We start from the raw sequence: 11886 nt of genomic DNA on the forward strand, positions 1-11886 counted from the left end.
TTGGCCCAGGATCGAACATTGTTTCGTTCTGCTGTGCATGGAGTCGCTATGAGTCGGTTCCGACTCGATGGCACCTGACAACAACAACAACAACAACATTGAGATGCAATCCAATGTGGTCTTTGATCTTCATGAGCAAGAATTTTAAGTCCTCTTTGCTTTCAGTAAGCGAGATAGTCCATGTCGCAGGTGGTTAGTGAGTCTTCCTCCAAACGTGATGCCACGTTCTTCTTTATATAACCCGGCTTCTGGGATTCTTTGCTCAGTGTACAGATTGAATAAACACAGTGAAATGACACACACCTTTCCTGATTTTAAACCCTTCAGCATCCCCATGTTTTGTTCTAACGACTGCCTTTTGGTCTTGGTAAAGGCTTCTCATGAGCACAACTAAGTGTTTGGAAACACCCATTCTTCAAAATATTAGCCATAGTTTGTCACGATTCACACAGTCAAAAATCTTTGCATAGTCAATAAAGCACCAGTATTTTCTGGTATTCTCTGCTTTCAGCCAAGATACATTTGACATCAGTAATGATGACCCTAGTTCCATGTTTTCGTCTGAACAAGGCTTGAGTTTCTGGCAGCTCCCCATCGATGTCTGTTGCAACTGTTTTTGACTTATTTTCAGCAAAATTTTACTTGCATGTGACGTTAGTAATCTTTGTCAATGATTTCTTTGTCAACCCCATATTTGAGTGCATCCATTCTTCCTCAGCCCTCTTTATTCATTGTCCAGCTTTTGCCTGTGTATGAGGAAATTGAAAATACCATGGGCTGGGTCAGGTGCACCTTGGTCCTCCAAGTGACATCTGTGCTCTTTAATACTTACAAGCGTTTTTGCAGCAGGTTTACCCAATGTGATGCGTTATTTGATTTACTGACTTCTGCTTTCATGGGCATTGGTTGCGAATGAAATCCTTGACAACTTCAATATTTTGCTGTTAGGTGCCGTCGAGTTGGTTCTGACTCATAGCAACCCTGTATAGTGTTTCCGAGAAGTGGTTGGGGGATTTGAATTTACAACCTCGTGGTTAGCAGTCCAGTGCTTACCCTACAGCAGCATCACACCAGGGCTTCTTCAGTATTGAAACTCAAGGCTTGATTGTTTTCTTCAGCTCTTTCAGTTTGAGTAATGTTGAGCATATTTTCCCCTTTTGTTTACAACTCCAGGTTTTTGCACATTTCATTATAAAACTTTACGTTGTCTTCTTGAGCTGCCCTTTGAAATTTTCTCTTCAGCTCTTTTACTTCATCATTTCTTCCAGTTGCGGTAGCTTCTCTATACCCAGTAGCAAATTTTAGTAACTCTTCTGACCTCCAATTTTTTCTTTCCTTCCTGTCTTTTAAAGAACCTTTTGCTTTCTACTTGTTTGATGTCCTTGATGTCATCCCACCTCTCCTCTGGTCTTCGGTCATTCGTGCTTATTGCATCAAACATATTCTTGAGATGGTCTCTAAATTCAGGTGGGATATACTAAAGGTCTTATTTTGCCTCTCATGGACTTGTTTACATTTTCTTCACCTTCAACTTGAATTTGTATGTAAGTAGTTGATGGCCTGTCCTGGTGTCTGCCCTAGACTTGTTCTGACTGATACTGACCTTGTCCATTGTCTCTTTCCATTTGTTGTTGTTGTTGTTAAGTGCCATCGAGTTGGTTCCAACCCATAGCAACCCTGTATAGAGTTTCCAAGGAGTGACTGGTGAGCTTGAACCACCAACCTTGCAGTTCAAATGGCTTTGCAGTCTGGTACATTAACCCACAGTGCCAATTCCTGTGCATTCCATCTGGGGAGGTTGACGTCTATAATTGTCAGATTCAAAATGTCTAGTTAGCTGTTCATTTTGAGCTACTGTCATTGTTGTTAAGTGCCGTTGAGTTGGTTCCAACCCACAGTGACCCTCTCTATAGGGTTTCCGAGGAGCAGCTGGTGAGTTTGAACCACTGACCTTGTGGTTAAAACTGACTTTTCAGTCCAGTGCATTAACCCACAGGGCCACACCAGGACTCCTTAATACCTATGATACCGATCTTTATGGGTCACATTTAATTTTTGACAACTTCTAATTCTCCTAGATGCATATGTACATTCCACATTCTCATTATTAATGGATGTTTGCAGCTGTTTCTTTTCATTTTTATCATGCCTCATCAGCAGATGAAGGTCCTGAAAGCTTTAGAATGGAATCAAAGTACATTAAAAAAGATCAAAATAAGACAACATATAATAAATCTAATTAAATGAGACAAAAGTAAATTGTTAAATTAAACAAAGTAAAATGTAAAATAAAACTTAATAAAACAAAATTAAATTACATCAAAGTAAAATACCATAAGGAGCCCTGCTGTGAAGCTGTGGGATCAGCTCTAGACTGCTAAGAGGAAGGTCAGCAGTTCAAACCCACCAGCAGCCCCTCAGAGAATGCTGTGGTTCTAGACCCTCCGTGTGTAAACTACCGCCTCTTGTCTCTGTCTGTCCTGAGTGGAAGACCCTCTAGGACTCACTGAGACATCCTGCACCTTCAGGGGCCATGGTTAGGTCAGATTTGGGGTTAGAAGGTGTGCTGTTTGAAAAAACGCAACTTTTAAGATTCCCCGTGGCTTCTAGACTCAGGTCAGGACTTGCAGCTGGAGTTGAACCTCTGCTTTTAGACTGTTCTGTTCTCACACCCCAAGTGCCTGGCATAAGCTCTCACGTATCCTGTTGTGGGATATGGATGTTTTTTCCTCTATTTTAATTTTTACTGATTTCTAGAGTCAGAGGACCTTAAAAGGTGAAACCAAACAAGACGCGTAGATTTGTTGGTTTCGTTTGTTTTTGAAAGAGCCAGGGTTGGCTTTAAGGGGTTGTGGGATGGTCTTCATTGAAAGGTGTTATTCAGGTGGGCTTGGAACCTCTTTAAAGTGAAGAGTTCTAGGTTCAATCTTCCATGACACAGAAAACATTGAAAATAAACCCCATTACTGGGAATCATTGAAAAATCCCTGCTGTCTTTGTCACTTTCTGTCGACATCTGTGTGGTGTTGTAGTTTTAGAACCAAGGTGACATATATCCTTTAGGCTTTTTCATGCAACCTGTTCAGGGTCCTGAGGTGGCCTGCTGAAAAAGTCAGTGATTTAAATAGAACTCAGATAACATAACTTTCCTCCCAAACAATGACTTCCCCTACAGTTTAAAGAGGATGTAAGTGTGGAATTGCTAACCAAAAGGTTGGCGGTTCAAATCCAGAAGCCTCTCTTTGGGAGAAAGATGTGGCCATCTGCTTCCTTAAAGAGCCCAGTCTTGAAGACGCTGCTGTATCCTGTCGGCTCACGACTGACTCCTGGTGGCCGTGAGTTCAATACTGGTCAGTGGTTAATTCCAAGGTTAGCAGTTCAAACCCATCAGAGTCTCCACAGATTTCACAATCTTTCATAAAGATTGGCAGTCTACAAAAAAAAGACGTTGTACTTTGCTCTGCTGGGTCGTCATGAGTGGAAATCAGCTCTACCACAGTGGGCTTTGTAGAAGGTCTTCTGTCTCCCCCCTGCCCCCCTCCCCCCCAACTTGGACTACCAGCTTCCTATAGTGTTTCTAGGGCCACAGTCATGTACACTGAAAGCCCTTGTGGGGACTAACACCTTTTAAAAGGCGAAATTTTAATTCCTCTGTTTGATTTCCCTCAGGCTGATTTCAGAAAACCCTTCTCAGGGCCCAGAGGTCCAAGTCTCCATTGTGGAAGTTTACAATAATGAGATTTTTGACCTTCTGGCAAAAGACCATTCTCCTGTGGCACCTGGCACGAAGCGTGAGGGGAAGAGGGAGTTGACTCTGGCCAGGCAAGAGTGAGTATCTTGTGGCGGGAGCCCTTAGGACAGGTTCTTCTTCCAGCTGGGGCAGCCCATTCACCAATGGGACCCACACTATGGCTCTTAGTGTTTGGAATGTGCTACACAATTTCAGTTTGCTTTTAAAAAAATAGTCTTTTTTTAACTCCAAGACTTCAAAGTAGGGACTCATAGAGATCCGTGTCCATCTATGTCTTTACAGCCCAGCTCCTAATCTGCTGAAGGTGGGCACAAACCAGCTGTCCATCAATAGCTGAGGGGTCAATGCAATGTGGTCTCTCCACATGGTCGCACATTACTTAGCCATAAAGGGCAATGACATCCAGAAACATGCATGAATCAACCTTGAAATCAGTCAGGGACAAATGTTGTATGGCACAGACACGCAAAGTGAGCAAATATTGTTGGGAAAATGACGCTAACAGACTTGCTGGCAGTACGTTGTAACAAACCTTCTATTTGAAAAAAAGTAAAGCACAGGGCAATCAAATGCGAGGTATGTCTGTATCATGCTGTAGTTTGGCTAAGATCAGATTCAGTCTTGCTGCCCTGTGATACATGCATTTAACTCAGTGTATGTGAGAGGTTCCCATCTAGCCAGAGAGGGTGAGACATTGATTGGAGGACAGAGGACCCGAGAAGTAGAGTGACCTGTGTGTTACCTGTGAGTTACCTGTGTAACCCATGTGTGTTACCTGTGTGAGTAACTCGTGTGTGTTACCCATGTATTACCTGTGAGTTACCTGCATGAGTAACCCATGTGTGATTTACCCATGTGTTACCTGTGAGTTACCTGTGTGAGTAACCCATGTGTGTTACCTGTGTGAATAACCTGGGTGTATTACCTGTGAGTTGCCTGTGTGAGTAACCTATGTGTGTTACCCATGTGTACCTATGTGAGTTACTTGTGTATTAACTGTGCATTGCCTGAGTGTGTGTGTGTAGTCTGTGTGTTACTCATATGAGTTACCCATGTGTGCCACCCAGGACATTACATATGTTTGCTTTGAGTTACCTATGTGTCACTTATATGAGTTACCTGTGTTACCTTGAGTTACCTGTGTGTTACTTGTGTGCACTGCCTGTGCATTGCCTGTGTGTGTTACCTATGCGTTTCCTGTGGTGTTACGTGTGTGAGTTACCTGTGTGTGTTACCTGTGTGAGTCACCTGTGTGCCTGACCTATGAGACTCAGCATGACTTCCTGCATACCCCTCACACCTGTGGTGTTAACTACAGATTGGTGGGCAGTGCTTCAGAATTCATGAGGCTCGTGGATGGGAGTCTGCAGCTCCGAGTGCGACACCCCACGCTTGTGCACGCAGATTCGTCCAGGTCTCACCTGATAATAGCCGTGACTCTGCCCACGGCCACCTCTCTGGACAGCAGCAGTAAGTTGCTATTTGAGAATACCCTAGATTGAAAAGGTAAGTACACAGGTAGGGCCTCAAGGTAGTGCACAGAACCCAAGAGGAGGGCTTGAGTTCCAACCTAGCCACATCTTGGGAGACTGGGGAGAGGAAGGGAGGCAGGAAGCCATTGGTTAAATGATACAATCACACCAGTTACCATTGACTCCAACTCAGACCCACCCCACACGTGGTGCCAAACTCCAACTGGGCTCCAGCTGTGGTTTTTGTAACTAGAACTCCAGGACTTGCCTCTGGGTGGAATTTCAGCCTTTTTGGGTAACAACCAAAGGTGTTAACCCTTTGCAGCACAGTCTGCAAAGAAAAAGGGCAGTGTGCCTTGGTGTACAATGTGCTTCTTATCAATGAAACTACAAATGCCATTTTGTCTTGAAAAGAAAGTTACCAATGGTCTGAAGTCGTTCCGAACGTGAGCATCACAGCCGGGAGTCTTCACTAGTCAGTGAGGCCAGGGCCTCAGGGCTTGTTAGTTTCAGCTTGCTGGGCAGGGCCCCTGGGGATGGGACAGGTCACCTGCATTTCCAGCAAGTTTAGGGTACTGTTGAGTTGCTGCCCCAGGAACCATACTTGTCTGGAGGCTCAGCTGTGTGCAGCTGTTAGCACAATGGCTGGTGTTCATGGCCCATCTCTGTAAGGTGCCACAGGAAAGGTGTGGCTGTTCAGGAGTCAGGATGAGAGGGCCGGGGAGCCACAGCAGCCCAGGACTGATGTCATCTCAGCTGCGGCCCGTCACAGGGCCCTGACCCCAACAGGAGACTGTGGCCGTCCACTGAGAGATGGCGTGGTCAGGTGATGCACCTGTGCTACCCGCAGGCCGGGGAGTGAGCACCCTGCCCTCTCCTCTGGACTTTCCACAAGGAGTCTCGTGTAGGCACGTTGTGTGTTCCTTAGCAAATCCCTTGTTAAGAAGTCCAGGGGGCATAGTTCCTCAGGGCTAGCACATAAAGAACCTGGCCACGTGTCCAGTGAAGACATTAGCATTTATTCTGAGGCTCTCTGTGTTCTGAGGACCTTAATTGGTCACATGACCAGTTCTTTGTAGGAAGTTGTTGTTGTTGTTGTGAAGTGCCGTTGAGTCGATTCTGACCTTAGCAACCCCATATGGGGTTTCCGAGGAGCAGCTGATGAGCTTGAACCATTGACCTTGCAGCTCAAATGACTTTACAGTCTGACGCATTAGCGCACAGTGCCACGCCTAGTCACCTGCCCACTTTCTTAGTGGGGGTTGGATGAGGCCTTTCTTCTTTTCTCCCACCTGTATCCTGACCCAGTGAGGATGGGCCCTCAGGGAGCTCTCAGCACAGATGCTTCAAGAAAAGAACTCTTGTGGGTTTGTCCTCCCCTTGCCTCAGGCTACCTACCAGATCACACCCTGGACAGAGTGACCACATGCTCTTCTTCAGGGCCCAGGCTCAGAGAGAAACAGCAGGCTCCCCATCCTGCCTCAGCTCCAAGGGTGGGTTCCGGGGACTCCCCAGCTCACCTACAGCAGGTGCCTGCCTATCTGCAGCTTGTGGACCTGGCGGGTAGTGAGTGCATTGGTGAGTGCTCCCCTGTGAGCAGGGTACTGGGAGGAGGGAGAGCGAGTGCTCCCCTGTGAGCAGGGTGCAGGGGGAGAGAGGGGGAGTGTTCCCCTGTGAGCATGGTGCTGGGGGGGAAATGGAGTGCTCCCCTGGGAGCAGGGTGCTGGGGGGAGGGAGAGGAGTGCTCCCCTGGTGAACAGCCCCTCCCCCTCCCAGGAGTCTCACCCCACCGAACAGATTCTGGGGTCTGGGAGGCTGAGCAGGCTGTCCCTGGAGATCTCACCTAGCTCCCCTCTTTGGGGATAATGTTTGTGTCTGTGATGGTCCGGCTGCCTGTGTGTTCATCCTAAGTGTCCCCTGAAAGGACCTTACAGTGGAAACCTCCTCCGGGGCTTAGAGCAGACATGACCACTGCTTTTTGTCCTCAGGCGTGTCCGGTGTTACAGGACAGGCCATGCGAGAGGCTGCATACATCAACCGGAGCCTGGCCGCCCTCGAGGACGTCCTGGGAGCACTACGGGAGCGCAGGGGCCACGTCCCCTACCGCAACAGCAAGCTCACCCACCTCCTGCAGGACTCCATCGGTGAGGGACCTCGGTCCTGGCTCTGCAGACCCTGAGACCACCCTGTAATCTGTCGTGTGTGGGATCTGACCCTAGCTGGTTTCTCGTGAGGCCTCTCTGTCCCCTGTCTTCACTGCAGGAGGGTGGGGAGCACGAGGGAGCTGCCCCACACAACCACTGGTGGTCCCTGACTTGACCCGGCTTCGCTGGGATTCTGGTTGCAAGTGTCCAAATAGAGGTGTATATTGCCTTTGGAGGGTGGCCATGTACTTCACCTCAGCCCGCTACCATTCTAGACATCCTGCAACAGGCGGGGGGGGGCTGCGCCAAAGTCAGGATGACATGCAGGACAGGGCTGGGCGCGGGGGCACAGGGTGACACCATGGGTCCTTGCGGAAGGCGGGTCCTTGCAGGGGGCGGGTCCTTTTGGGGGGGTTGGGTCCTTGCGGTGGGGGGGGGGGCGGGGCACAGGGCTGGCTCTGGAAGCCTCTCCTCTAGGCAGACAGAGCTGGGGTAAAGCTGGTGGACCTGCTCTTCCCACCTCCTCTGGTCTCCGCTCTGATGAGGTGACCTGCTGTTCCTGGGAGTTCTGGTCACAAGGCAGAAGCTCGGGGATACCAAGGGGGGAGTTTCAGGGCTGGTGCAGTCTCACAGCCCCCCTGCTGCAGCCCCAGGCAGGGGTGGGAGGAGGAGGGCCTGAACACCAGGGGTCTCTGCAAAGCTGGAGGGGAGGGGTGCTGGGACTCTGACAGGTCCCATGGGTGCTGTGTGGAAGCAGGGTTCACAGGTGGTCTCCCTCAGGGTCTGGGTCCCTCCCCTCAGCCCTTCCTCCTCCTCATTTCTAGTTTTCTTCAGTTTTCTCCTGACTGGCTGGCTGGGAGTGACCCCCTCCACAGGGTGTGGGGTCCTCAGTCTCATTGGAAGTCATGGACACTGGTGCCGCCCCCGCTCCTGCACTGCAGCTTGTAGGTGGACCCCAGGCCTTCCATGCCGGGAGTTTCAGGATCCCCCACGGCGTTCGGAGGGGCATCTGGGCCTCGCTGACTCCTCACCCCAGTTGCTCTTTCTTCTAGGAGGCGATGCCAAACTGCTGGTGGTCCTGTGCGTGTCCCCCTGTCGGGAGCAGCTGGCACCCACGCTGCAGACTCTGGGCTTCGGGGCGCGGGCCCGGCAGGTCCAGCGGGGCCCCCAGGGAGCCCGCGTGAGGCCTCGTGGGGTCGGGGTGACCAGCTGTCACTGCAACCCCACGCCAAGGAAATAAATGGCTTCACTCGGTGGCTGTGAGCCTGGCTTGTCCACTCCCCAACTTCCCGGTGCACGTATGGCAAGGCTTCCCAGGTGTGTTTGGGGGTGGGGTGTGCCCTGATGTTGGGACAGGGAAGGGGGGCATCCGAGTGACGCGGAGGGGTATGGTACTTGGTCAGCAGATAGAATCTCATCGTGGCCCCCTTCTTGGCTGTGGCTGTAGGGTCTTGTCCAGTCTGGAGGCTATGACAATGACAGGTAGGCAGTGAGGCCATGAGGATCCTGCATTTCTGGTCAGCTGCTGGAGCTCACCGTACCCCTAGGAGAGGCACCTGGGTCTGGGGCGCCTGATCTGCCTGCCACCCCAGGATTGCTCCCATGCCTGGCCCCGAAATCAGAAACCATCTGCTGGCAGAATCTGAAACTGGGTAACAACTGGGAAGACACACAGATAAAATGCAGCCTGTGTTACGTGTCTGCATGTCATGGTCCCCACCTCATGTCTGATGCCATTCCATCCCTAAGGACACGAGGAGGGAGGTAGCTGTGTCCTGTCCCTGCTCCGGTCACCTGGTGGTGGACGGGAGATGCGTCACCCTTGGGAGCTGTAGTAGAGCATTGTCTGTGATGAGCTCCTGATGAAAGCAGGGGAGTGCAGCCGCAGACTCACACCAAGGACTGGCTGTTGTCAACAGGTGTTTGCTCTAGTGCATGTAAGTCTCAGGTCAGGCTGTCGGTTCTCGGGAGGACTTACCGGCCACCTGCTCTGAGGGAAGGTCCTAGTCACATCCAGCTCCTGGCTCCTGCTTTCTAGGTGACCTCCATGTGGTCTCTATGCTGGCTCAAGAACACCAGCCGCTCCTCAGAAACCCGACACAGGCTGGCTGTGAGTTGGACTCGATGGCACTAACAACAACAGCTTTAGCCTATCAACCTAGTGGGGCCCTGGTGTGGCGCTCTAGGATAAGCCCTGGACTGCTAACTCCCAGGTTGGCAGTTCAAACCCACCAGTTGTTCCTTGGAAACCCTGTAGAGGATTGCTGTGAGTTGGAACCAATTTGATGGTGTGGTGCTCTAGGATAGGCACTGAACTGCTGACCAGAAGGTTAGCAGTTTAAAGCTACCAGTCACATCTTGGAAACCCTATAGAGGGTCACTGTGAGTCAAAACTGAGTCAGCGGGACTTGCCAGCAGCAATACTGCTCTAGCGGGTTACGACTTGGGCTATTAACCATAAGATCTGATGAAAAATGAAACTTTCTGCTTCTGTAAAGATTTACAGCTTCAGAAACTCTTTGTTGTTTTAGGTGCCATCGAGTCAGTACTGACTCACAGAGACCCTGTGTATAATAGAATAAAACACTGCCTGGTCCTGGGCCAACCTCACGATCGCTGCTACCCCTGACCCCATTGCTGCCGCCTTTGTGACAATCCATCTCGCTGGGGGTCTTCCTATTCTTCTCTGACTCTTCACCTTACCAAACATGATGTCCTTCTCCAGTGACTGGTCCCTCCTGACAATATGTCTGAAGTATGAGAGATAAAGTTTGGCCATCCTGTCCTCCAAGGAGCACTCTGATTGCACGTCTTCCAATACAGATCTATTGGTTCTTTTGGCACTTTCAGTATTCTCCTCCAACACCACAACTCAAATGCATCAATTCTTCTATGGTCTTCCTTATTCACTGTCCAGCTTTTGCATGCAGATGAGGTTATTGAAAACACCATGGCTTGAGTCAGGTGCACCCTAGTGTTCAAGCTGACAGCTTTGCCCTTTAACACTTTAAGGAGGTCTTGGGCAGCAGATTAGCCTAATGCAGTATGTTGTTTAGAGTCACAATGAGTTGGAAAGGACTGACCATACCCAATCGCCACTACTACCAAGGTTTCTTTGTTGCCTAATCTGTTCTTCTTGGATCTCAGAAGGGATTGGCTTTAGACACACCCTACACTGTTATGGCCTCCTGAACACGCTAAGAGTTACAGTACAGACTTTGTGGGCATGGTAGGTAAGACATGGTCACAGCCAGGTGTGTAGCGTGAGCCTCGCATGGCCTGGACCAGGAAGTGGGGCAGGTGGGCCACTGGAGCGGGTGGGGCAGTTCCCCCTCCCAATGCCCCGCCTTCTGCCTGCTCCATGGAGCTGAAAGGTTCTCAGTCGAGTCCCCAGCAGCCTGCCTGCACCCCCAAAGCAGCATTGAGACACACACAGAATTTAAATTCTAGTTGCTCACACTTTCAACACAAAGAGAAGCAGCTGAAATGAATAATCATTTTATTTAATCCAATAAATCCATAATATCATTTTGACATGTTGTTGGCAGGCCTATGCCCAATGGAACAGAACACTGTGCCATGCTCACAGTCCTTACTGTTTGAATCCATTGTTGCAGCCGCTGTGCCAACCCGTCTCACTGGGCACATCCAACATAACAAGTTCCAGTGAGGTCCAAGTGTCTAGAATCCATGCGTGCTCTACATGCTCAGCACAGCTGAAAGGGCTGCGTGGAGCTGGAGGGCGCAGACTTGTTCTCAAACCTCACCTTGCAACAAATGCCTCGGACGTGTGCCAAGGCTGTGTGCTCCAACCCAACCAAGCAGAAGCCTGCGCTTACTCTGACTGATGGCGCCTCCACATGGGTCACAGCAGAACTGCGATTCACAGGGTTTCAATCGCTCATTTTCTCCCAAGTCGATTGCCAGGCCTTTTTACTGAAGCACATGTAGGTGGACTCAAGCCTGAAACCTTTTCAGTTAGCAGGCTTTCTGCCTTCCAGGAATCCCAGGGAGAGAGAAATACCTTGAAGACTGACAGCTGATGGCCCTGACCACCCGCCAGCCCATTTGACTCTTTGGGATTCAAAACTGACTGCAGTGTTACCTACAGAAGACTAGAAGTCTTGATATTTTTTTCATGTGGATCTGAGAGGGTCCATCCTTGTCGCGGGCCCCTGGCATTCCTTGGTGTCTTTCCTCCTTTGTGTGTCTTTGTGTTGAGTCTCTTTTTCATAAAATGTCACTCATGAGGGATTAGGTTTAGGACCCACCCACCTCGGTGCTGAGCGGTGGGACAAAGCACGGGACCACAAGGTCTGTATGGATCGTAAGGTTGTTGTTGTTAGGTGTCATCGAGTCGGTACCGACCCATAGTGACTTTATACACACCAGATAGAAACACTGCCCGATCCTGGGCCAACCTCACTACTGTTACCACACTGGAGTCCATCAATGCTGCCACTTGACCAATCCATTTCATTGGGTGTCTTCCTCTTTTTCTCTGACCCCCCCCTCCCCC

At 49.9% G+C, this 11886-nt stretch overlaps 1 protein-coding gene across 1 annotated transcript in view; it reads left to right on the forward strand.

Moving 5' to 3' along the window:
• LOC102842033 overlaps nt 1–11886 on the forward strand; it is a 76033-nt gene that overhangs the window by 62031 nt on the left and 2116 nt on the right. The window contains exons 8-12 of the mRNA XM_006871194.1: nt 3670–3828; nt 5070–5221; nt 6664–6801; nt 7212–7367; nt 8420–8557. Of these exons, the coding sequence (XP_006871256.1) occupies nt 3670–3828; nt 5070–5221; nt 6664–6801; nt 7212–7367; nt 8420–8557 (743 nt within the window). The remainder of the gene's footprint in view (nt 1–3669; nt 3829–5069; nt 5222–6663; nt 6802–7211; nt 7368–8419; nt 8558–11886) is intronic.

This window comes from Chrysochloris asiatica, unplaced genomic scaffold (assembly GCF_000296735.1).
Source record: "Chrysochloris asiatica unplaced genomic scaffold, ChrAsi1.0 scaffold00162, whole genome shotgun sequence".
NCBI classification, from domain to species: Eukaryota; Metazoa; Chordata; class Mammalia; order Afrosoricida; family Chrysochloridae; genus Chrysochloris; species Chrysochloris asiatica.